Source organism: Ranitomeya imitator, chromosome 6 (genome assembly GCF_032444005.1).
Source record: "Ranitomeya imitator isolate aRanImi1 chromosome 6, aRanImi1.pri, whole genome shotgun sequence".
Lineage (NCBI taxonomy): Eukaryota > Metazoa > Chordata > Amphibia > Anura > Dendrobatidae > Ranitomeya > Ranitomeya imitator.
In genome coordinates, this window is record NC_091287.1 from 416,272,660 (window position 1) to 416,295,169 (window position 22,510).

At 43.7% G+C, this 22,510-nt stretch overlaps 1 protein-coding gene across 1 annotated transcript in view; it reads left to right on the plus strand.

The window, feature by feature from the left end:
- Positions 1-22,510, plus strand: part of ASXL3 (ASXL transcriptional regulator 3) — a 186,867-nt gene that overhangs the window by 28,537 nt on the left and 135,820 nt on the right. Inside the window, exons 2-3 of the mRNA XM_069731268.1 lie at positions 11,626-11,708; positions 17,685-17,687. Of these exons, the coding sequence (XP_069587369.1) occupies positions 11,626-11,708; positions 17,685-17,687 (86 nt within the window). The remainder of the gene's footprint in view (positions 1-11,625; positions 11,709-17,684; positions 17,688-22,510) is intronic.

Sequence of the window (22,510 nt, forward strand, 5' to 3'; positions counted from 1 at the left end):
AATAAAAAAATAGTAAATGACACCCCCCTTCCCCCCTTTGTCACCCCCATAGGTAGGGACAATAAAAAAATTAAGAATTTTTTTTTTTTTTCCCCACTAAGGTTAGAATAGGGGTAGGGGTAGGGTTAGGGTATTTTCAGCCATTTTAACCCTAAAAAAACTTCCTAGAAAACACACAGACTCTGCATAGAAAACTGCATAAAAAAAAGGATCAAAAAACGCATCAAAAAACGCACCAAAAAAGCACAAAAAAAGGACCTGCGTTTTCTGCCAAGAGCTGCGGTTTCAGTCCTGAAAAAAAAAGGATGGAAATCAGGAACGTGTGAACATACCCTAATTCCGTTCACACTCGTTAGTGGCAGAGTATCGCCCCATGTAAGGCCCTCTTCACATGTTCGTGTGGCATCAGTTTTTTTTTTTTTTTTTACGTTACCAAATGTACCTATTACAATCTATAGTGCTTCACACATGTCCGTGTGTCTGTGCAAACCACATGGAGACATGTCCGTTTTCTATCAGCAGCACAGATGACAAGGGCCAATACAAGTCTATGGGTCGGTGTAAAAAGCCCACAGATGACAACTGTACAATTTGCGCTGTCCGTGTGCCGTCTGTCTGCTGTACGTGTTTAACATTGCGAAGTATAGGAGAAGCTTTGGAATTGATTTCAAACCAGAAACATAACGGATGGTACACTGATTCAAAGCACTGATGACACCGGTACCGTTTTCCAGTGCCGGTATAGGGATGTGTGAAGACTTTTAGACCGTGGGTATGGCCTTTTTGGTACGCTTGTCTAAATTTCAGAAATATAAAGACCTGGGTTAAAATAAATAAGACTTTTGCATAAAACACCCAGCAGTTGCCAGCCTGGTTCTGCAGTATCATTGTTTGCTCCTATACTGCTGACTTTAGATCAGGGTAGGATTTTCTTTATTGCGTCTCTGATATTCATATTTTTAGCTACATACTTGTTTTTTGTCCATTCTAGGAATTATTTATGCCTCGGCTTATGGAAAGGTACAGTGTCTACACTACTACAATCTTCAGTACTAGATATGGGCGAACCCGAACAGTTAAGTTCGGCGTCCGTACTGAACACCTACTGTTCGGGCACGGACATCGACTTCACCAGGAATTCCCTGTTACTGTTCTGGTCCTGCCCCCAAACACTGGGTGTTTGACATGCTGTCATGTGCATGACAGTGCGGAAAACACTGCTTGTGATCGGCAGTAAAATTATCACCGCTGGTCAGACAACCGCAGTTCCCATGCTGTCAAATGACACCGTGAGCCAGCAGCTGTGATCGGAGGTATAAGGCTATGTGCACACGTCCGGAACTCCCTGCCACGGGAAATACGCATATAGAATTAGCATGCATATTCCCGCTAAACACTAGCGTTTTGCAGGCGTAATTAGCGCGCAGAACGCTAGCGTTTTCCAAGCAATCTGTAGCATCGCTTGGAAAACTGATTGACAGGTTGGTCACACTTGTCAAACATAGTGTTTGGCAAGTGTGACCAACTTTTTACTATTGATGCTGCCTATGCAAGTAAAAAGATCTAGTGTTAAAAATAATTAGGAAAAATATTATTATTCTCACCTTCCAACAGCCCCCGATCTCCTCAGCGGTGCACACGGCAGCTTCCGTTCCCAGGGATGCTTTGCACAAAGGACCTTTGTGACGTCACGGTCGCGTGACCGCGACGTCATCCCAGGTCCTTCGTGCAAAGCATCCCTGGGAGCAGAAGCCGCCGCGTGTACCAATGAGAAGCGGGAGGACTTCGGGGGACATCGGAAGGTAAGTATATCACTATATTTTTTTAATTCTTTTTTTTTTTTATCAGGGATATGGTGCCCAGTCCATGGAGGAGAGTCTCCTCTCCTCCACCTTGGGTACCAACCGCACATCCGCTTACTTCCCGCATGGTGGGCATAGCCACATTCGGAAAGTAAGCGGATCAATGCATTCCTAAGTGTGCGGAATCCCTGCGATTCCGCACAAAGAATGTACATGCTGCGGGTTTTTCCGGGATGCGTTTCCGCTCCGGAAAAAAAAACACAGCATGTGCACAAAAAATGCGGAATGCATTCTAATAATAGAATTCTTAATGTAAGCTTTCTTTAGCGGTTTTATCGCGTTTTTATAGCGGAAAACTGCCGAAAAAAAACTTGAAAAATCCTGAACGTGTGCACACAGCCTAAAGGTTACCTCCGATCTTTGCTGTCGGCTGATGGGTCTGCTGCTCTCATCAGCCAACGCCTGCTGCTGCTCATAACAGTGAGAGAAGGAAAGGCTGATGGGAATATTCATCACCCGGTGCCTGACTTGTAAATAAATTAAAAAAAAACTGCATGGGGTCCCCACCATTTTTGACAACCAGCCAAGCTAAAGAAGACAGCTGGGTGCTGGTATTCTCAGGCTGGTAAGGGGCCATGGATATTGCCCCCCATCCTAAAAATAGCAGCCTGCAGCCACCCACAATAGACGCATCTATTAGATGCTCCATTTCTGGCTCTTTGCCCGGCTCTTCCCACTTGCCCTGTAGCGTTGACAAGTGGGGTTCATATTTGTGGGGTTGATGTCACCTTTGTGTTGTCTGGTGGCATCAAGCCCATGGCTTAGTAATGGAGTGGTGTCTATAGGACACCTATCCATTACTAATCCTATAGTTTATATCTATCTATATAATCGTCTAAGGGTCACTTCCGTCTCTTTGTCTGTCATGGAAATCCCGCGTCACCAATTGGTCGCGGCCGGCCGCCACCAGTCAGTGACGGGCACAGTCCGTCCGCGAATTGGCCCCTCCCTACTCTCCTCAAGTCAGTGCCCCCTCCATACTCCCCTCCAGTCAGTGCCAGTGTGTCGCCCCATCCCTGACCAACTTTTTACTATTGATGCTGCCTATGCTGAGGGTGAGTATAAAACTATATTTTATTTATTTATTTATTTTAACAGGGATATGGTGCCCACACTGCTATATACTAGGTGGGCTGTTATATACTGCCTGGCTGCTATATACTGCGTGGGCTGTGCTATATACTGCATGGGCTGTGCTATATATTACGTGGGCTGTGCTATATATATTACGTGGGCTGTGCTATATATATTACGTGGGCGGTGCTATATATATTACGTGGGCGGTGCTATATATATATTACGTGGGCGGTGCTATATATGTATTACGTGGGCGGTTCTATATATATTACGTGGGCGGTTCTATATATATTACGTGGGCGGTGCTATATATATATTACGTGGGCGGTGCTATATATATATATATTATGTGGGCGGTGCTATATATATATTACGTGGGCGGTGCTATATATATATATATTACGTGGGCGGTGCTATATATATTACGTGGGCTGTGCTATATATTACGTGGGCTGTGCTATATATTACGTGGGCTGTGCTATATATATTACGTGGGCTGTGCTATATATATTATGTGGGCGGTGCTATATATATTATGTGGGCGGTGCTATATATATTATGTGGGCGGTGCTATATATATTATGTGGGCGGTGCTATATATATATTACGTGGGCGGTGCTATATATATATATTACGTGGGCGGTGCTATATATATTACGTGGGCGGTGCTATATATATATATATATATATATATTACGTGGGCGGTGCTATATATATATTACGTGGGCGGTGCTATATATATTACGTGGGCGGTGCTATATATATTACGTGGGCGGTGCTATATATATATATATTACGTGGGCGGTGCTATATATATATTACGTGGGCGGTGCTATATATATATATTACGTGGGCGGTGCTATATATATATATTACGTGGGCGGTGCTATATATATATATTACGTGGGCGGTGCTATATATATATATTACGTGGGCGGTGCTATATATATATATTACGTGGGCGGTGCTATATATATATATTACGTGGGCGGTGCTATATATATATATTACGTGGGCTGTGCTATACACTACGTGGCTGTGCTAAGCGCTACGTACATACATAAATATTCTAGAATAACTGATGCGTTAGAATCGGGCCACCATCTAGTGACAAATAAACACACAGCTAGAAAAAAGTATTTTATTTGAAATATAGCACACTTTTCGATTTTTATTTAAAAATAACAAACACCGTTATAGTCGCCTAACGCCCATTCCGCTGAATCCCTCGTCTCCTGTAATAAAACAAAAATAAAAAAAATCTATGTGCCTCACCTGTCCGTCATTCTGTTCCACACCGTAATCCTTGTCTGGTGACAAGCAGTTTTCAACCTGGATGGTGCCAAGATGCGACCGTCCAGTCTGAGAACCACTGGGGAATGAGCTGCTGCAGTGCAGCATCAGTGACTAGCGGTGACATCATCGAGGTTACTGCCGGTCACTGATGCTGCTTTTCCAGCCGGACTGAACTGTGGTGACCTCTGTGATCCTCGCTAGAACAGTGAGTTTTTCCTCATGGTAAAGACATGTCAAACGTGCAGAGCTGAGACCTGTCCCAATGATGACGTCATCACTCCGGCTTATAATGAACCTGTTAAGTCCCCCGTGGCCCCAGAACCACCAGCAGTTGTCTACATATATAAATTCTCTTAACAGTCCCTGTATTACATTACACACATAAAAAGATCTTCAGAAAAAGTATTTCTAAAGTATTTATTTGTAAAGGAGTCCTTTGACTAATCAAGGAGGTGTTGGTGTCTCCAGACTAGTGGGCCCACTTAGCATGTTGTCACACCCCTATGGGCATAATAACATGATTTGCAAGCGCCGAAATCATTGTCAGCACTATGCAAACCTCTTCTACTCTTCCGATCACGATCATGTAGAGTGTGCCTCTCTGAAGCCAGGATGCGTACACCCGGCTTCAGAGGATCAATGAAGCGAGGGGAAGAAGCTGCACGCATGCGTGAGCTTTGTATAGCACTGCCGATGGCGCTTGTGGGCTGACTAGTCAAAGAGAGACAGGGAATTTGGATATTTAGACACAATTGCTGGTGGCTCTGAGGGTATCAGGGACCTGACAGGTTCGCTTTAAACAATCTTTTCTTGGAAACACCACACTAATGTCTGTCCTGTGGTTGGGGCAGCATGAAGCTCCTGATGGGTTCCAAAAAAGGCTGGTCCAAACCCTAGTGCACCTGTGTGATCTTCACCTGAATAGGACAAATGTTTGTGCTTAGAATTAAACAAAAGTTCCCATAAGTGACATCTTAACAGCATGAGAAATTGCTGGTCGTCTGATGTCAAGGTCGTTGGTCAGTTAGTAGTTATCTTTGAGGATGTAGGAGTTCTTTTCTGGCTAATGAAGCAGGGTGAAATAAACGAATAACATGGCCGCCATTGAAATCTGGATCCTTCAGTTTGAAAGCTGCTCATTTCCAGGGTGTATTCAATATACTGCACCATTAAGGTGATTTTTTTCAGTTCTAGATGAAGCACACCAGCACATGTTGGGGTATAATCACAGAATGTTTGCGTGCTCTGGTATTTATTTATTTTTTTTACGCCTGCTGATTCATTGTCCAAATCTGGAGCTTTTGTTTCAGCCAGAGACATCAAGAATTGATATGGTGCTATTATAGTAAAATCAAAAGGGGGCTTGGTACCGTGTTAGCCAGCTGAAAAAAGAATGCCCTGTGGGGAAAACAAAAAAGGTTTTGTATTAAAAAGTTATCGTAACTACAGGATTATCTTGGTTTCCCCACTGGGAGCATGCGATTATCGTATTTACATCGATATTATCCACACTGAAAGACCATTTGGAGCGTTTCTAATAGAAATCAATATTTACTGAAGGAGTATTTAAAGCTATTTTGTCATAGAATTTGGAGCAGAATCTTTGTGAACGTTTCCTCATTTTCAGGCAGACCAAAAGTGCATTAAAGAGCCCTGGTTTGTTTGGGTTCTTTAGGTCAGAGGCCTTTTTTTATGATCTTCATTTTAGTTTTTATTTAAAGCGCCATTCCAGTGTTTGTTTGTTCTTTTTTTTCAGCGATGGGAGTGGAGCTTTAAATGTAAGCGCCCTGCCCCTTTTCTAATACTCTCCGGTGGATTCACCTTTTACTGTCGCCGCTCCTGCCCCGCGGTGCAATCTTGTGCCCTTAACATCTGACTGGCCGGAAGTCAGACGTTACATCACAAGAGCTTGGCGCAAGTCTGAGAGCCAGGACAAGCCTCTATTAGAGATATATTGAGAAGTGACCTCTGGCGCACTCCATAAACTCTGGAGCTGCCGACGGGTCACGTTTCACCAGAGACCGACTGTAGCGGAAAAAGATGAAGTCAGAAAAGGATAAAGGTGGCAGCCGGTGAGTATCAGGAGCAAGGCATTGGCATTTAAAGCACCACTCCATTTGTGCAATATTGCTGGAGTGGTGCTTTAAGCCCATGTAATCTATGTTTAGTTCTTATAAAATAGGAATTTAATATCAAATGTTTATGTACTGGGATGCAGAGCTGACTTTATCAACAAGTATCGGTAACTTATCACGTTTTATTTGTGTATAAACTGGTATAAAAGCGCAGCAGTAAGGCTTTGAGCACACGTTGCGTTTTTGCTGCTTTTTTTAAGTCCAGATTTGTCACAACCTGGCGGGTTTCCTGATGCCAGCAAATGAACGTTGCTTATTTGTGACTCTCAGGTTTGGTGCAGCTTTCAATCTGCATCATGTCCAATTCTTTTCAGCGTTTTTGCTACAGAGTTCACCCATAGAAATGAGTCGAAAAATCTGCACCAAAACGCAAGTAAAAAACGTTTGCAAAAATATGCATTTTTACCTTGGCGTCATTCCTGCCGAGAGATGCAGAAATAGCTCCCACGCAGCGTCACACACAGATGACGGAAGCTCCTCTGGTACTTGGATGTTTGGCGGGTGGACGTGCCTACAGCATGTTGAACCCAATGTATTCTTATTCCTTCTCTTCAATGGCGACTGTGATGATTTCTGGAAAGTGCTGTGGAATATGATGGCGCTATATAAGCCAAGCATCATAGTATGAGCTGTAATACCAGACACAGCCCTTAGGCTACGTTCAGACTAGCGTTGCGCGCCGCTGCGTCGGCGACGCGACGCACACAAAAACGCGGCAAAACGCAAAAACGCTGCGTTTTGTGACGCGTGCGTCGTTTTTTGCCGAAAATCGGACGCAAGAAAAATGCAACTTGTTGCGTTTTCTTGGTCCGACGCTAGCGGCAAAAAAGACGCAAGTGTTGCAAAACGCAACACACAAAAAAGCATGCGTCCCCCATGTTAAACATAGGGGCGCATGACGCGTGCGTCGCCGCTGCGTCGCCCGACGCTAAGGCGACGCACACTAGCAGAACACTAGTGTGAACGTAGCCTTACAGGTGGAGTTCTGTCTGTGGGGTAAAATAGGCCATTTTTCAATCCTAGAAAATTCCTTGAACGTCTTCTCTGTAGCTAATATAAATACGGTAACCCTAAATCTTGCTGTTTGGGGGATTCTGCTGCCATCGAATACGGTAAGTATTTGGTGAAATCCATTTTATTGGTTCCCATTGGAGAGAGGTTAAGCGTCTGGCCGCGGCTTCTGCCCCGTGTAGCAGTGTGTGCTCCGGTGGAGTCAGAGCGTATAGCTGTCAGCTGCTGAGTGTTTGACCAGCCGCCGGCGCTGTATCTGGTGTGTAACTGGGACACATCTGCCCCACTGTTGTGCAGCAAATTTGTGTCGTTAGACCTTATTTGTATCCATTAACTAAACACTGTGAAGGAATGAAAGAGGAATCTGAATCAAATCAATGTTTATTACCTCATTAGTGATGAGCGAGCGTGCTCAGAAAAGGTGTTATAAGAGCACACTCGTCTGCTAATAGTATGCGAGCACGCTATGTTCAAGTCACCGTGGCTGCATGACTTGTAGGTCTTCAACAGCCGTGACACATCCAGGGATAGCTTCACAAACAGGCAATGTCTACTTCTGCAGCTGTTGGAGTAGAGTTGAGCACATTTTTCGGGTTCTCACTTATTCAGCAAGCTATAGCACTTACTGAATAAGTTGCAGACGGAACCCGGATACCTGGATCGCATCGGCTGATCGGCGCCGCAGCTGCATGTGTCGTGGCTATGTAACAGCACATGCATGGACAGCCTGTGTGTTGGGCTCTCTATGCATGTGCTACGACAGTGACACTGCCGCGACACATGCAGCTTTGGCGCTGCTCAGCCGGTGAGCTCCATGTATCCGGGTTCTCAGCTTATTTGGTAAGCGCTATAGCTTGCCGAATAAACAGGGACCCAAAGAAATTTGCTCAACTCTATTGAAGATCCACGAGACAAGCAGCCACTGTGACTCGGCGATAGTACTGCAGCACTCCCAAGATATTAGCACGCTCGGATACTCGGCACGCTCGCTAATTGCCACCCTTTGCCTTCAAAACTACGTCACTTCTTGGTACACTTGGACACCGTTTTTAAAGGAACATAGCAAGGAGGTTGCTCCAAACATCTTTGAGATTTAACCAACAGATCTGTACTTCTTTTTCTTTTCCCCTTAGAGGACATTAATCTGCGATTGACTGTTCTCTTATACTATATGTTGTAATATCACAGAATATATAATAGTATAGTAAAAATCACAGCCTCCTATGAACGCCGGCCACAGGCTGATCTTATCTTGCGTTCTGTCATGACAGGTTTAGGACCCTTCAGAAGGTCCCCGGCTGCCTTGGCATGCCCTTGGCTCCAAGCGATCTCGTCACGAGGGATTGGGCGGGAATGTGCTCGTTCCACAGTGCACCCCTCTTGGGTTGCATGATATAAATGCCACAGTCAGAAATTGACACTGGCAGGCAGGGAGACAATGGCTGTGTAATGCTGCCTTTATCTCCTGGGAATGATGCAGACTGCGCTCTTGAGCCTGCAGAAAAGGCGGGATGTGACATTGAACATACCAGCGCATCCAATGACAGGAAGGGGTTAAAGGAATGGCAAGTATGTATTGCTCTAAAACACTGCAGTGTTTCAGAGTAGACCTAGTTTGAAAAACCTGCTGTGGACCATGGTGTTGGCTGACCAGTCCGTTGTGGTCTCCGGCCAGTTTCTCCCCGCCTCACTGTAGTTGATGTCCACATATGGAGAAAGCTGTCAAGTCTATGGGAGCAGGGAAGGTAGAATCCATCCAGCCGGGGACCAAACCTGACTAGTCAGCCAAGACCTACATTCCCTGGCCAGCTATAGTCCGCAGCATTTCAGAGTGAACATAATGTGAAAAGTGGGGTTAGGGTTGCACGAGACTGGCGCTCAGTTACGTATAGCCCTCTCCTCAGTTGATTGACAGGTCTCTCTGTACCCTTGATGCTGCTGCTAATCTGTGATGCTGGATAGGGGCACCGCCTACAGAATCTGCCTCCTTCCCTTTCTGGCTGTTAAATCATCTTTTGTTTTTCCAGTAAACTACGGTAAGTTTTCCAGCTCATGTACCACACTACTGAAGACTGCAGTGAACAGAGGATCAGTATGCAGGGAGCTGGCTGTGGGACGATTACTGAGCATGGGACAGTAACGCCTGTCAATCAACTGCAGTGGGGTGGGGCAAAGTCAGTCACAGACCACACCGGATTGGTCAGGTCTCTCATTATGCTTCCATATGTTTGTTTTTTTTAAGTATCAGAGTAAAATACACTTTTCTGCAATCCCACATTGACTCATGCTGCCTGTGGATCGGTTAGTGTGAATCACTGGTTCGCTTTAAACCTTATGAACATAGTATAGATAATATCAACAATATGTGCCATTTATCTGTTGCTAAAAATGATCCAGTGATGACTTATATTTAGTTACGCAATGTGGCGCCACTGGAAAGTATGCTGGAAAATAAATGACTATACTATAAGCTGCCAGAAGGGAAAAAAGACTGATTTTTGTAGCGACTGCTCCCTACCAGGAGGACTGATTAGCCGCCGCACAGGGTAAAGTATAGAATTAAATAATGGATAAATTAGCAATCCGTCCGGAGTTTTGATATAAAAATGAATTAATAAAATTCTTTCTTTTTTTAAAGCATTCTTTTTTCCACACCTTCCTAAATCTTGTGCACTGTGCTCTATATTGGTCCAAACCTACCAAGAACATTTGACACTTGTAATTCATGTTTATGAAGGTGACAAGTGTCTTGTGGATATGTTCACTTTAAGGAACTTGTTCTCCACTTGGATAACCCCTTATTAAATGCCCAAGTATACTAAGGGATGCTAATACTCACCCCGGACGCCGATGCGGTTTCAGCGATGTTGGCACCAGGTCTTCAATATTCTGATGCACATCAATAACGTGTCAGCGCTGATGTCGGCTACAAGAAAATAGTGGAGTGCAGCTGCTGATTCCCGCAGCGCTCATGTGACATAAAACGTAACGTGAGTGCCGAAATCGCTGTAACGTCTTATTTTACTTTGACTCAAACAGTTATGGTGGGATGGTCCAAGTAGTGGACAACCCCCTTAAAACTTTCCATTTATTGGTTAGCTGTGAACCTCATAGGGGTTTTAGAACAAGATGTTAAATATCTTAAAGGGAAGGTACCGCGTTTGTAGATCATTAATCAATGTAATGTAGCATAACATGCTGTTATAACCAAGTTTTGAATGGATTTGAAACATTTTGTGTGTTTATAAGAGTTTAAAGAAGGATCTGGGGGCTGACATCTTGTTTTCGCAGTAGCAGCAGGACACGATCAGTGTCATGATACGGCACCCCATGGTCATAGGAGATAACAGATGGACTCCAACCTTATCTGTTGTGATAGAACTGTCACTGCTGTACACTGGACACACCTCTGTGGGCTGCACAATTCACAGTAGTGGGAATGCTCTGCTGCCATATTCATGGAGCCCTGGGATCTGCTAACATAAGCAGTACTGCTTCCAGCAGAACAGATCCTAGATTGACGGCTGATGGGACTAAAATGCAGGAGAAAAGCATTAGGCAGAATAGCAGACACATCAAGGAGGAACAGTATATCATTAGCATTATAGGAGCAGTAGCTGTCAGCTGTTTGGCAGGAGCTGTGATTCATCCCTCAGTAAGATAAGGAGCTGTGGGTCTGCAGTGAATGGCCATACATTGTGGAGGGGGGTGAGAGAATCATGTAATCTGGGTGAGAGAGACTGATGGGAGTGAGCGAGACCGTAACTGCTGGTGATAGCAGATCACAGGGCAGTCACCCACAGAATGGCTCTGCCCTGTGATGCTACTCTTCATTCTGCCCCAGGAATACTAGACCACCCAAAAAGGGAGGAAAATGGTGTCAGCAGTTACTGCCCCAATATTGCTGCTAACAGTAAAGCTGGTAAGTCTTACTATAGCTGCTTGAGGTTTAAAATGGAAACTGCTCCCCCTAGTTTTAAATATATATAATTTTTTTTTTTGTAAGAAAATATATTCTAATTTTCATCTAAAAAGGTTTGCAAACATTGCATTAATACATTTTAATTACTATTTTAAGCTTAATTTCACAAAAAAAAAAAACTACAAGAAAACTGGTGGCACCTTCCCTTTAAGTGTTTCCAGAATTAGTTTTTTCTGTTCTCTTAGCAGTTTAAAAGCTTTTTGTTATGAGATGACGCGTTATAACTTGTATAACAAAATATATTGTTTTCATATCTTTTCAGGCTTTAGAAAAGCATCCAAATTCACCAATGACTGCAAAACAAATCTTGGAAGTCATCCAGAAAGAAGGGTTAAAAGAAACCAGGTGTGTACCGCATCCTTATTGTGTTTCCAATCGTGCGCGACGTAGTGAGCAGAATATCATCAGAACAGAAAATGTGGGTGTCTGCCGTGGACATCGGGACGCTGCGCTGTTGTTGGCGATGTGCAGCTCATCAGAACAGTGTGCAGAAATTCTGTGTCAAAAACTCACTAAAAGCTCTCAGCGTAGCCTTAGGTTGAAAAAAGGAATGAAAAACCTTAAAAAAAAATTTGCAGCACAGTGGTGCCCATTGCCAGTCCCTTTGGGTGTGCGTGTGAAAGAGAATACATGTAATATACCCCAAATCTGATTCATTGGTGCTCTCTATTTTTCTAAACCAATTTTAAAGTTCAAAATAAAAATATCACTACATAGATAACATATCTGGTGCGCTTTTTTTCTGCACTGTTTTATTTAACAATCTTCTGCAATGCAAAAAATGTGTATTAAAATTTAAAACAAAATTTCTAAAAGTTGAAATTTCCGTCATTTTCCTATTCCAAAAATGAAATAAATATTCTATTTATCACTTCAGCCACTGACGTCTGATCTTTCACAGCACAAATTATTTAGCCCAGGAACGGATTTGCAGATGCCAGAACTGCGGTTTCTTCATCTGCATTGCCTGCACGGGTCACCAGGATGTAAATTGCTCCTGTTTAATAACTTGCAACACGGCAGGCAGGGGTTAAATGGGGTGGAGCTTAATTGCTGGTTAATAAGTTTTTAGCATCCACAAAATCTTCTGGGTTGTCTACTAGGAAAGAAATAATGTACGTTCTTCGAATCTTCCCAAAATTCTCCAAAGACGTGTATAGAGAGTTTTACAGGCGCTAGAATCCGCAGCGGAGGTCCCGGGGGGGGATCATGTAAAATTAGTAGCATATTGGTAATGATGGATAATGTGCTGTAAGCTCCGGCTGTGCTGCGATGTGTCTTGTGTATCTTTACTATTGAACACAACTCCTCCTCATCTGCTGTCAGATGGGAGAACACGCCAGGAACCGCAGCACAGCCAAAGTTACAGTCGTGAAATGCAATATTCCCCATTCCGTGGGTCGTAATACATAGAATGCAGGGCTGAGGGATCATCCGCCGCTGCAGGTAAAGGCTTCTTTACATGGGACGATTATCAGTAACGAGACTTTGTTAGCACGCTCATTCAGTGATTATAGGCAGTCGCCTGACAAACTATGGAAATAGACGTGCTACCGATATTGGTGATACTATGGAAATAGGGGACGTGCTACAGATATTGGTGATACTATGGAAATAGGGGACGTGCTACAGATATTGATGATACTAGGGAAATAGGGGACGTGCTACCGATATTGGTGATACTAGGGAAATAGAGGACGTGCTACCGATATTGGTGATACTAGGGAAATAGGGGACGTGCTACCGATATTGGTGATACTATGGAAATAGGGGACGTGCTACCGATATTGGTGATACTAGGGAAATAGGGGACGTGCTACCGATATTGGTGATACTTGGGAAATAGGGGACGTGCTACCGATATTGGTGATACTATGGAAATAGGGGACGTGCTACCGATATTGGTGATATTATGGAAATAGGGGACGTGCTACCGATATTGGTGATACTAGGGAAATAGGGGACGTGCTACCGATATTGGTGATATTATGGAAATAGGGGACGTGCTACCGATATTGGTGATACTATGGAAATAGGGGACGTGCTACCGATATTGGTGATACTATGGAAATAGGGGACGGGCTACCGATATTGGTGATACTATGGAAATGGGGGACGTGCTACCGATATTGGTGATACTATGGAAATAGGGGACGGGCTACCGATATTGGTGATACTATGGAAATAGGGGACGTGCTACCGATATTGGTGATACTATGGAAATAGGGGACGTGCTACCAATACTGGTGATACTATGGAAATAGGGGACGTGCCACCGATATTGGTGATACTATGGAAATAGGGGACGTGCTACCGATATTGGTGATACTATGGAAATAGGGGACGTGCCACCGATATTGGTGATACTATGGAAATAGGGGACGTGCCACCGATATTGGTGATACTATGGAAATAGGGGACGTGCCACCGATATTGGTGATACTAGGGAAATAGGGGACGTGCTACCGATATTGGTGATATTATGGAAATAGGGGACGTGCTACCGATATTGGTGATACTAGGGAAATAGGGGACGTGCTACCGATATTGGTGATATTATGGAAATAGGGGACGTGCTACCGATATTGGTGATACTATGGAAATAGGGGACGTGCTACCGATTTTGGTGATACTATGGAAATAGGGGACGTGGTACCGATATTGGTGATATTATGGAAATAGGGGACGTGCTACCGATATTGGTGATACTATGGAAATAGGGGACGTGCTACCGATATTGGTGATACTATGGAAATAGGGGACGTGCCACCGATATTGGTGATACTATGGAAATAGGGGACGTGCTACCGATATTAGTGATACTATGTAAATAGGGGACGTGCTACCGATATTGGTGATACTATGGAAATAGGGGACGTGCTACCGATATTGGTGATACTATGGAAATAGGGGACGTGCTACCGATATTGGTGATACTATGGAAATAGGGGACGTGCCACCGATATTGGTGATACTATGGAAATAGGGGACGTGCCATCGATATTGGTGATACTATAGAAATAGGGGACGTGCTACCTACAGATATTGGTGATACTATGGAAATAGGGGACGTGCCACCGATATTGGTGATACTATGGAAATAGGGGACGTGCTACCGATATTGGTGATACTATGGAAATAGGGGACGTGCTACCGATATTGGTGATATTATGGAAATAGGGGATGTGCCACCGATATTGGTGATACTATGGAAATAGGGGACGTGCTACCGATATTGGTGATACTATGGAAATAGGGGACGTGCTACCGATATTGGTGATACTATGGAAATAGGGGACGTGCTACCTACAGATATTGGTGATACTATGGAAATAGGGGACATGCCACCGATATTGGTGATACTATGGAAATGGGGGACGTGCTACCGATATTGGTGATACTAGGGAAATAGGGGACGTGCTACCGATATTGGTGATACTAGGGAAATAGGGGACGTGCTACCGATATTGGTGATACTATGGAAATAGGGGACATGCCACCGATATTGGTGATACTATGGAAATAGGAGACGTGCCACCGATATTGGTGATACTATGGAAATAGGGGACGTGCTACCGATATTGGTGATACTATGGAAATAGGGGACGTGCCATCGATATTGGTGATACTATGGAAATAGGGGACGTGCTACCTACAGATATTGGTGATAATATGGAAATAGGGGACGTGCCACCGATATTGGTGATACTATGGAAATAGGAGACGTGCCACCGATATTGGTGATACTATGGAAATAGGGGACGTGCCATCGATATTGGTGATACTATGGAAATAGGGGACGTGCTACCTACAGATATTGGTGATACTATGGAAATAGGGGACGTGCCACCGATATTGGTGATACTATGGAAATAGGGGACGTGCTACCGATATTGGTGATACTATGGAAATAGGGGACGTGCTACCGATATTGGTGATATTATGGAAATAGGGGATGTGCCACCGATATTGGTGATATTATGGAAATAGGGGACGTGCTACCGATATTGGTGATACTATGGAAATAGGGGACGTGCTACCTACAGATATTGGTGATACTATGGAAATAGGGGACATGCCACCGATATTGGTGATACTATGGAAATAGGGGACGTGCTACCTACAGATATTGGTGATACTATGGAAATAGGGGACATGCCACCGATATTGGTGATACTATGGAAATAGGAGACGTGCCACCGATATTGGTGATACTATGGAAATAGGGGACGTGCTACCGATATTGGTGATACTATGGAAATAGGGGACGTGCTACCGATATTGGTGATACTATGGAAATAGGGGACGTGCTACCGATATTGGTGATACTCTTAGTGCACAGAACGGATTGTGGGAATGATGATTCTATGCACATACTATTCTGGTCGGCCCACGCATGCTGTCCTTTATATGGCCGCCGGCCAGCAGGTGTAATGCGACTCTACTTACTTGCATAGTTTATTTACAATCCTAGAAATCTTCCAAGTTATTAAATCTGTATGAATGAGGAGGAGTCAAAGTCTATTAGTAATGGCCCAAGGGGTAACAAACAAATCTCCACTCAATCAGCGAATGATGGGCCTAATCCCACGATGCTCCGCCGAGCCGATACCGGCCGTCCATCAAAACCTATTCTAGCACCTAGAACTCTGGGTCTGCAATGCTAAAATAGCATCTGTTGGCACATACACGTCAGGAGGATTCCATCTTTTTTTTTTATATACACAGAGTTAAAGGTATGTGCAAATGTTCAGCATCTCCAATAAAAAAAATTGCTGCAAATACTGGAGTATTTACAGGTAAAACAAGAATATGTGCACTTCTTGCGAAATTTTGATGTATGGGGGTTTTTGTTATATGATGCCTCCCCCCACTGCGCATAAATGGGTGAAAAACTCTGCACAAATGCTGAAAGAATTGGCATGCTGCTCATCTGAAACCGATTCAAATCCACAAAGGAAAAAATAAAAACATGAGATTTCAGAAATCTCATTCACTTTGCTGTTACAATAAGGGTACTTTCACACTAGCGTTTTTTGTAAATCCGTCACAATGCGTCGTTTTGCAGAAAAAACGCATCCTGCAAAAGTGCTTGCAGGATGCGTTTTTCCCCCATAGACTTCTATTGGCGACGCATTTGCGACGGATTTGCACACTTCGCATCCGTCTTGCGACGGATGCGTCGTGCTTTGGCGGACCGTCGGGGAAAAAAACCCCTACATGTAACGTTTTTTTCTCCCGACGGACCGCTTTTTCCGACCGCGCATGCGCGGCCGGAACTCCGCCCCCACCTCCCCGCACCTTACAATGGGGCAGCGGATGCGCCGGAAAAATGCATCCGCTGCACCCATTGTGCAAAGCGTTAAACGCTAGCGTCGGAATCTCTCCCCAACGCATTGCGACGGGGAGATTCCGACGCTAGTGTGAAAGAAGCCTAATACTGCTTTTTTTTTTTTTTTAGGCATAACTGCAACAAAGTATAACTTACTGAGCTCTTCTTTTAGATAACCATGTATTGTGTGGTATACATTGTTTCGTTTGTGGAACTATAATTAAATGTGGTGACCTATGCACAGTTTACTGGATGCAGCATTTCTGATAGTCACCGTGTTCTTTGCTGCAGAGCTCAGTTGCGGAGCTGTGTGTAACCCCGACCACGCCACATCTTTCCGTGTACACTGTATAGTTACAGAACTGCTAATTAGTTCTAGGATAGTGGCTGGACTAGCAGACATGAGGGCTATTGTCCTCTAGTGATCATCTCCTGCTGATAAAACACTGATTGTATTGAAACAGAAAAACACAGCCCAGTAAGTGACACATGGCCATAATCAGCGTCTCTGCTCCTACATCATGCTGCTGTCAGATTATAGCAAAAACATGGTGACATATTCTATGTAACATGGTAGAAATAATTACCAATGTGATCTGCGATAATCCGTTATCAGTCCGTGTAAAGGCCATTCACAGGGTTTGACAAACTATTCCAAATATCTCCGACCTTTCCATCTGATCATTGATCGAGGAGATCAGTCAGGAGCTCGGCCATTGCCTGGTAGCGGCTGTCACATAAGGTGTACACCAGGCCGGCCACGTATGCTGTAAGATACTACGGCAAATGTGAGAATAAGATAAGATTGGTCTTTGCAGGTCATCAATTAACACGATTCTTCTCACACGTATGATGTGTGCACTCATTGACGTCTGAACATGTTCAGAACTGGTGACTATCTGATTGATTTAATACAAAATTGAAACTAACTTCTTTTTCTTTTCTTTTCTTTTATTTCACCTGTTGTCATTTGCATCGGGCCTTTCCAGAAAGTAAGTGTTATATACTTTTTCATCTTTAATCCAGATAAGTATAGACACATGAGCCTGCTAGAATACATACACCCAGAAAAGTGACCCTGATGTGTAGGGGGAGGCGGGGTGTTAGGCAGTGTCTGTGTCCAGCCTTCAATATATCGATTTAATAAAACAATACTGCTTATCATTACGCTTAGTGTTTGCTGTGTCTTTTTATTAGTTTTTCATTCTTTTGTAACAAGGTAGAGTATTATACGGGGAGCCATATGTGGTGTTTTCTGCTGCACTTCCCACTATAGCAAGAATCATATTTCCGCAATGAGAAGATCTTACTAAAGGACTCTTGGCTTTACCAGCTAGTAAAAAAAAACAAAACAAAAAAAAAACATTTCAGCTTTTTCATTCTATTATCCATTTACTTCAGAGGTTAATTATTCCTATAGACATTAACGCCATGCATTTTGGCATGGTTTCCCCTGAGGAAGCCAGTCTGCTGGTGGAACGTGTTGGACCTCATGTTTGCGTCATCATATTTGTTAATTATGGGATCTGTTTTGATAATCATCTTTTACGGTATGGTTACTCAATGCGGTTATTAATTTACGTTTGCTATATTCTGACAGCTTTTACTACTTTATACATATACTTCTATGCTGTCATTTAGGCTTGGGCGTCTGAGAATGAGACGTAATGTGTCTTTTCTAATATGCCAAATTGTTGATTTCTTGTCCTTCTGATTTTTGATAAAACTTTATGGACCATATGTACTTTTTTTTTTATTAATACGTAGTGCATGTTTTTTATTTTTTTTTATTTTAATACTCCATTATATCCTTTTTTATGCTATTATTGATTTTTTAAAGGAAATTGTCGGTGAGATCATGCTGCCCTAACAGCAGGTAACATGACTTGGTGACTGGGTTAGCTTGTTTTACACAATGTTTAGCTTTAAAGTGATATTCCAATCTTGCACGTTAATGGCCAGGTTCGGAAAGTCTATGAAAAATTATTAGTTTTTCATCCAGAAAGAACAAATGACTTTGCACTCTGTAGATCATCTATATGTCACTTTTTTACATCCATATGGCATATGGTTTATTCATTAACAGTTTACAGTATGATAGTCCAATCAATTAATCTACTATATAATTGTCTAAGGGTCACTTCCGTCTGTCTTTCTGTCACGGATATTCATTGGTCGCGGCCTCTGTCTGTCAATGAAATCCAAGTCGCTGATTGGTCGCGTCAAAACAGCCACGACCAATCAGCGACGGGCACAGTCCGAAAGAAAATGGCCGCTCCTTACTCCCCGCAGTCACTGCCTAGCGCCCGCATACTCCCGTCCAGCCACCGCTAACACAGGGTTAATGCCGGCGGTAAAGGACTGCGTTATGCCGGGGGTAACGCACTCTGTTACCGCCGCTATTAACCCTGGGTGTCCCCAACTTTTTACTATTGATGCTGCCTATGCGGCATCAATAGTAAAAAAAAATGTAATGTTAACAATAATAAAAAAACAAAAAACCTGGTATACTCGCCCTTCTTAGTCCACCGAGCCGCTCGCGCCTGCCGCCATCTTCCGTTCCCAGCGATGCATTGCGAAATTACCCAGAAGACTTAGCGGTCTCGCGAGACCGCTAAGTCTTGTGGGTAATTTCGCAATGCATCCTGGGAACAGAATATGACGGCAGCCACGCGCCCATCGCCACAGCGCCGTTGGATCCCAGGGGTATGTAACTATTTTTTATTTTAATTCTTTTTTTTTTTAACAGGGATATGTGCCCACACTAAATACTGCATGGGCTACATGGCTGCTATATACTACGTGGGCAGTACTATATACTACATGGCTGCTATATACTATGTGGACAGTACTATATACTACATGGCAGCTATATAGTACGTGGACAGTACTATATACTACATGGCTGCTATATACTACGTGGACAGTACTATATACTTCATGGCTGCTATATACTACGTGGACAGTACTATATACTACATGGCTGCTATATACTACATGGCTGCTATATACTACGTGGGCAGTACTATATACTACATGGCTGCTATATACTACGTGGGCAGTACTATATACTACATGGCTGCTATATACTACGTGGGCAGTACTATATACTACATGGCTGCTATATACTACGTTGGCAGTACTATATACTACATGGCTGCTATATACTACGTGGACAGTACTATATACTACATGGCTGCTATATACTACGTGGGACTGGCCAATATACTACGTGTCTGTGCTGTATACTACGTGTCGCTGTGCAATATACTATGTGGCTGGGCAATATACTACTTCGCTGGGCAATATACTACGTGGCTGGGCAATATACTACGTGGCTGGGCAATATACTACGTGGCTGGGCAATATACTACGTGGCTGGGCAATATACTACGTGCTGAGCAATATACTACGTGGCTGGGCAATACACTACGTGGCTGGGCAATACACTACATGGCTAGGCAATACACTACGTGGCTGGGCAATACAGTACGGGACTGGGCAATACACTACGTGGCTGGGCAATATACTACGTGGACATGCATATTCTAGTAACCTATTCCGCAGCGCTTTACAGTTTCAAACACAACAGTCATAAGTAACAACGTTAACAATACAATAATTAAAGTGAAATAAGACGACCCTGCTCGTGAGGGCTTACAATCTGCAATGAGGTGGGGGAGATACAAAGCACAGGTGTGTATTTATAATGATGGTCCAGCCATCTTCAGGGGGTGGGGGGGTAGATGGAGATAGTGAATGGGCTACACACACAAACATAAAATGACTTTGATTAGTGAACATGGTAGGCCGATCTGAACAAATGTGTTTTGAGTGAGCGCTTAAAACTATGCAAATTGTGGATGGTCCTAATTTCTTGGGGTAGAGCATTCCAGAGGATTGGCGCAGCACGGGAGAAGTCTTGGAGATTGTAGTGGGAGGTACGGATTAGTGTAGAGGTTAGTCGAAAGTCATTTGCAGAGCGCAGTGGTCGGTTAGGACCGATAGAAATGAGGGAGGATATGTAAGGGGGTGCCGCACTGTGGAGAGCTTTGAAGGTGAGAGCAAGTACTTTGAATTGTATCCTGTAATGAATGGGCAGCCAGTGTAATGACTGGCGAAGAGCGGACGCGTTTGAGTAACGATTAGCTAGATAGACGACCCTGGCTGCTGCATTAAGGATAGACTGGAGAGGGGAAAGTCGAGTGAGGGGGAGGCCAATTAATAGAGCGTTGCAGTAGTCCAAGCGGGAGTGGATCAGGGCGACTGTGAGGGTTTTTGTTGTTTCCATGGTGAGAAAAGGGCGGATTCTAGAGATGTTCTTTAGGTGTAAGTGGCACGAGCTGGCAAGAGATTGTATATGGGATGTGAAGGAGAGGTTGGTGTCAAACATAACACCCACACAGCGCGCCTGCTGCCGGGGTGTTATTATGGTGCCACCCACGGAGAGGGAAACGTCAGGTTTAGGGAGGTTAGTAGATGGTGGGAGCAGAAGAAGTTCAGTTTTGGAGAGGTTGAGTTTCAGATAGAAAGCGAACATGATGTCGGAGACTGCGGACAGACAGTCAGTGGCGTTCTGTAGTACAGCGGGGGTAAGGTCAGGGGAGGATGTGTATAGTTGTGTGTCATCAGCATAAAGATGGTACTGAAAGCCAAATCTGCTGATGGTCTGTCCAATTGGGGCCGTGCAGAGGGAGAAGAGAAGGGGGCCAAGGACTGAGCCCTGGGGTACCCCGACAGCGAGAGGAAGAGTGGTAATTGCCATTGATCAGTAAAAAGAAGAGCAGATGCCATGACAATGATGTCCATATGGCTGACATTATTCTTTATCGCACCTATTGAGCTAGACGGGTGAGTCTGATGCGAGCAATGGATACGACTAGTGCACGCAGCGAGTTTTCTTTTTAATGTGGCCCCTCACTCAGGTGAGCTATACCATTGACTTGCATACAGATAGTACCTACATGCGGGTATCAGTCTGTGTGCCGAGTGTATGTGTGCTTAGCAGGCACATTTGGAAATTCAACAATAAATGGGGTCCTCAGACTTCACTAGTACTCTTCATCCCAACATGGTGCGTCTTGTAGTCCTCATCATTTAGCTGGGGGATGCCACAGCAAAAGTGGTGAAGGCGCATGACTCCCCAAAATGTTGGGTACCATGTGGTTTCCAGTCCGGGAGTAGTATTCAGCTGATACAGTACATCCAAGAGCACAAGAGGTGAAATTGGGTCATTGGTGGAGTTCTGAAAATTAATACATATACTGAGATCATCAGAAAATTAAGAAGAAAAAAATTCCTTGAAGTCTGCTTAATTTGATAAGTGGTTCATTACACTTGCTGTTCGTAGTTTTTGCAACTTAAGGAAAGTCATTATCAGTTTACACACAATCAGCATCAATCAGAGAAATGATCAAGTATATAATCTTCAAAGATTTGACTTCTTGCCTCTATGTTCATCCAGAAAAGAATAACCTCTAAAGAACAGGAGATTGAGCAGCCGGAGTATTATTTATTATTCTATATTATTACATGTAGATTCCGCTCCAAGTTTGACGTTTGTTACCTGCAGCCATGAGACCCCAAAAGAATAACACATGGTAATAATTGAGTACAGCTGATGATGCAAAATTAGGATTATTTAGTCTAGAAAAAAGACTGAGGGGCGATCTAATAACCATATATAAGGGGACAATACAAATATCTCCCTGTGGATCTGTATATACCAAGGAAGGTGACGGTCACAAGGGGGCATTCTCTGCTTCTGGAGGAGAGAAGGTTTTTCCACCAACATAGAAGAGGATTCTTTAGGCTA